Source organism: Buceros rhinoceros, unplaced genomic scaffold (genome assembly GCF_000710305.1).
Source record: "Buceros rhinoceros silvestris isolate BGI_N320 unplaced genomic scaffold, ASM71030v1 scaffold14871, whole genome shotgun sequence".
NCBI lineage: Eukaryota > Metazoa > Chordata > Aves > Bucerotiformes > Bucerotidae > Buceros > Buceros rhinoceros.
In genome coordinates this window covers 2,329-6,749 of record NW_010396069.1, presented here as the reverse complement: position 1 = coordinate 6,749, position 4,421 = coordinate 2,329, and the positions used below count along the sequence as shown (strand labels likewise).

Genomic DNA, 4,421 nt, shown 5'->3' with positions numbered 1-4,421 from the left:
CCTGTCTCTCTAAAAATAAATAGCTTGGATGGAGAAGAGCGAGCTCAACCTTTTCTCACGAGGAAGAAAGCATTTGCTTTACTCCCAGTTATTATTAGTCAGCGGCATAATATGCACCTTACACCTACAATTATCATTTGCACAATTTGTACCTGTGAACCTAGCAGCAGCACTTCTCCAAGCGCTTATAAAAATACAATGGAGAAATGGACGCACAGAGCATCAGAAGTTAAGCTCAAGTCAAGACATGCTAAACAAACAGCAGGTGACGATTTCCACACCAGAAGTCATCTGTTCTCACTTGCAGAGTATGATCGACGGGCTCTCTCATAGTTCACGACCTAACTTCCCAAAGGTTTCCATAATGCCATATAAATTACACCTACACAAGCTGTCCATCCTGTAAGTGTCAAGGAAAGGAGAACAGAAGAGGATATCAAGAGCAAGGAAATCCTCTTTTTTTATTTTTAGTACTGGTTAGGGAAATATATCTGAGCAGGCATGGATAAGAAAACACCAGCTCTTCATGGCAGCAAAAGTTAAGCCTGTAGAGAGTTAAAGAACCCACTGCCCCAGTGCCACTCCCTGCACCAACGTGACTTTTCCCCCTTTAAAACTCTGTTTGCAGAGTAAGTCTTTTCAGAGGGATCTGTTTTTTCTGAAGCCTTGAGACAGAAAAATAATGTCAAAATGCACTTGTAATAGCAGGCTGTCCTCACCTCTTCCTGGATGTACTGCAGTAAAAATGGAGATGCTCTCAAGTTATCCACTGGAATATTGAAGAAGCCCTGTATTTCCTTCTGATGTAAATCCATGGTAATAAGATGAGTTAGTCCTTAAAAAAAAAAAATAATAAAAAGACGTATGGAGAAGAACATCAAGAAAAGTAAGAGAGAACAACAGACACGCTCTTCATTTCTGTAGAAAGTTTAACTGAAGTTTGTCCAGAACAGAATCTCTAAGCTGCATCAGGACAGGAATATGACACTTGGTCAAAGTACGTTGCATATTAACTACGCCCCTCTTCAGCAGCATGAGCACGTTTTGAGGTTTCTAGTGTCCTTTTTAAAAGGACCTCAGGAGACTCCACATAATTGACTCAGGAGTGCCACACTGAGGCAGGGAAGATCACTCTCTGCTCAACACGTGATGAAATCGAAACTCTAGGAAGGGAAATCATCCTATGCCACACAGCAAGGCATCGGCACAGCTACAGTCCTGAACTCCTGACAAATGGGCTGGAATCCTAAACGTCAAAACAATTCTCTCAAAATGAGAAACCAGATCACTCTGTGCTCATTGTAACCGCCTGTTTCTGCCAGGGACAGGAGCAAAAGGAGCAGAGCAGAAAAGTAAACACGTTGAAGGCTGTGAAAATTTAATAATCTCATTCTCCCACATCACGGTGAATGTAAAGGACAGATACAAAGTGCATTCATCCAAGCAGTGAGAACCAGCTAGAAATGACAAGGCACAACTGTTGAAGAGTGTTAGAAAGGCAAAGAACACAATCAGGAGAGGTGGAACCACAGCCCAAAGCAGCAGAGTCCAGCAGGCTCACTTTGCCAGCTCAGCAGGACGCAACGTAAATTTGGGGTTTCTATAACTCACCACCTGCAAACATTTTGAATTTCATTCTCCTTTCTACACAGGTTTTAAACTCACAGAAAACTTGGCAGTTATTAAACAAAGCCCCAACTTGTGTGCAGACCTCTCTCAACCTGACAGCCAAGAGCAGGAGCCCCCACTGCCCTGATTATTCCAGACATCCAGCATCCTTACCAGCTTTGCACATCATGGAAGCCAGTAACTTGGAGACGATGGAGCCCCTTTTCCTCATCTTGCACTGTTTGCTGTACGGGAAGTAAGGGATCACGCCAATAATGCTTTTGGCACAGGAGGTTTTACAGGCGTACACCATGATCAGGAGCTCCATGATGGTCGTGTTCACATCCCTGGAACAAGAAGCATCTAGTTCTGTATCTCACGCATAAAAATCCTGTATTCCACACAGTATCTATCCCCGCTCCAGGGTTTTCATTCCAGGTCAGTACATAGTATGGTGACAGAGCGATCGTCACCAAGAACCCAACTGTGCAACTCTGCACACCTTGCTGCAGGACAGCAAATGCACTCAGATTAAAATGCACTCAGCATTTTAATCCCTCCCTAGAATTACACTTCGGCATTTTCTTCACTTGGCTATTTTGGGCAATTCAGCAGGTTTTGTTAAACCATTTCCAGCCTTTGTGTAATGCAGCATGTTGCTGTAGCTAAGCAGTCCCTCATCTATCACCAACTTTACTTTCTATGGTGCAAAAACCAGAATAGATGCATTTTTTTTTATGCAGACAGGATTTTTTTTTTTAAAGTTTCAGATTTTACTACATATTCCTCTAATGTTCAAGCCAGCAACAGGCTAAATATTTTAAAATTACCATCTATTTTCTGCCCTGAATGAAAAGACTGAGAGGGCATCTTTTTAGATGAGAACTGGTCTTCAACTAGGAGATCTCTGTTTCTTTTGCCATTAGAAAAAAATCAAAATCTTTGCATTTGTAAAGTTCTTCACACATTAAAAAGTTGTTTTCAGAATCACATTGCCTAGGAAGTGCTCCTCCTACATTGAGACCTTTGTAGCGGTGCTGGAGACGGGGAGCTGAAAAGGTAAAAATTTAAGGAAAATGACATAAGCAAAAGAATGGACTTAGCAAGAGAATGCAGAGACCCGGGGGAAGTTTCACTGACACAGTCACTGGAAATTAAAATAACAGAGTTTAGGGTCTCCTGAAATCTTTTGTGCAGTATCAATAAAAGCCAAAACAATGACAGCAAAAAACCCACAAAGAGAAGATGCCACCTCGTTAATCTAAGCTGCTTATACTGTAACACGTACATAAAAGGCGAAGAAAATTAAAGCAGAAGCATTCCTACGGACAGTCTGTGTCTAAATGCCAGCACGGGGTCTTTAAGCAGTTACTCACTTTGAGACTGTTTGGATGATAAAAACATCCTTTCCTCTTACAGACTCCTGAATCTGCACTCGTGTTTCTGCCAAGAAGAGAAACATGTAATATTTGCAATAGCAAAACTCAACAGGCTCTAGGAAAAGGGCAGCCGATATCAGCACGTCGTAGCTCGGTACGGTTCCAGTATTTCCCGTTCAATGCTCACCTCTGTTTGGCTCCTGATACACCTGAACCTTCCCCATTTCAACTCCTAAGCGCCTGCAGGAGCAGGAAAAAAAAGAAGTAGAGATCAATGTGGGGAAACGAAGGGCAAAAGCGTGTGCAATGCAATAGTGACTGTAAAGGCTGCATTCCACAGGAGAACTCCAAGAGAAGAAAACCCCAAACCATAAACCCAGTAATTATAGCGGAAATTCCTTAACAAAGCATCTACGACTTCCAGAGGCTGCACTGCTGGCAAAGCTAAACTCGTTCTTGAGTCAAGCTCAAAAATAGCCAGTGGGAAAAGAATAATGCTTGCTTACAACATCACAGAAGCATCTCTAATTTTTAATACCTATTTCCATACACATTCTATATATTGTGCCATGATAATTTAACACTCCCAACATTCATTTTCCCATACTTCAGCTAATCACAACCCAACACTGAACAACTTCCACACGTTACTTTCCTTGTTCTCGACCTGCACAATGCAGTACACCAGGTGTTGCTACAAACTGGGGCAGTTTCCCCGTGTAACTACCCTTGAACAGGGAAACGAGTCCAAAATCAGTCCCATCGCAACACCACCAAGAGCCTCGGCTGCCCTGCAGGAGAAGTTACTTACTCAGCAATCCTCTTCGAGAGCTCCATGCACGACGAATTGGAATTAGCCGAAAACAGCACCAGTCCACCCTTGGTTATATTCATGATGGTCCCAGTTGCAGTTGACGGCACACAAAACATCAAACCTAAGTTGTTTTTCCACTTCTAAAAGGCTGCAAGAGATCAAAAGTCTGTTAAAGCTACAATGTTAAAAAAACCCCAAATGTGCTCTGTTTAGAAAGTGAAGTTTCCCACAAGCCTGTATTTTCCAACGTCCTTCATATGTGTTATCACCATTTTCACAGCACCAGGAACACCTACTGAACGTTTACCGACCCAGCTCAGCACGCCCAAAGAGAGAGCATGAAGAGGGGGCTCAGCCTGCCTCACCCTCCAGCAGAGGCCTCCAGAGACCACCCTAGACAACCTCCTCATTTCAACACGGTGTCTTGGGTGGTTTTTCCCATGTTTTCCTCAGGCTATTATCAAGTAACATAGATTCTCTTTTCCATCCACTTGTCCAGTTCATTTTCCAGAAGTGAGCAATGTTTCTGGACTTTGTCAAGATCACAAGGCCAGCCAGAGGCAGAACTGAGCTTAACAGAGCTCCTGGCTCTGCTAAATAGGCTGGAGGAGTCTACGACC

The 4,421-nt window shown here is 43.0% G+C and overlaps 1 protein-coding gene across 2 annotated transcripts in view; it reads right to left on the bottom strand.

The window, feature by feature from the left end:
- PRPSAP2 (phosphoribosyl pyrophosphate synthetase-associated protein 2) overlaps positions 1 to 3,917 on the bottom strand; it is an 11,179-nt gene extending 7,262 nt beyond the window's left edge. Inside the window, exons 1-5 of one of the 2 annotated variants that reach the window (XM_010145784.1) lie at positions 3,799 to 3,917; positions 3,175 to 3,227; positions 2,985 to 3,051; positions 1,783 to 1,955; positions 720 to 835 (exon numbers count right to left, since the gene is read on the bottom strand). In XM_010145784.1, coding sequence (XP_010144086.1) covers positions 720 to 835; positions 1,783 to 1,955; positions 2,985 to 3,051; positions 3,175 to 3,227; positions 3,799 to 3,917 — 528 coding nt within the window. The remainder of the gene's footprint in view (positions 1 to 719; positions 836 to 1,782; positions 1,956 to 2,984; positions 3,052 to 3,174; positions 3,228 to 3,798) is intronic. The other variant, XM_010145785.1, reaches the window with a different exon arrangement.
- Between the last annotated feature and the right edge of the window lie 504 nt (positions 3,918 to 4,421).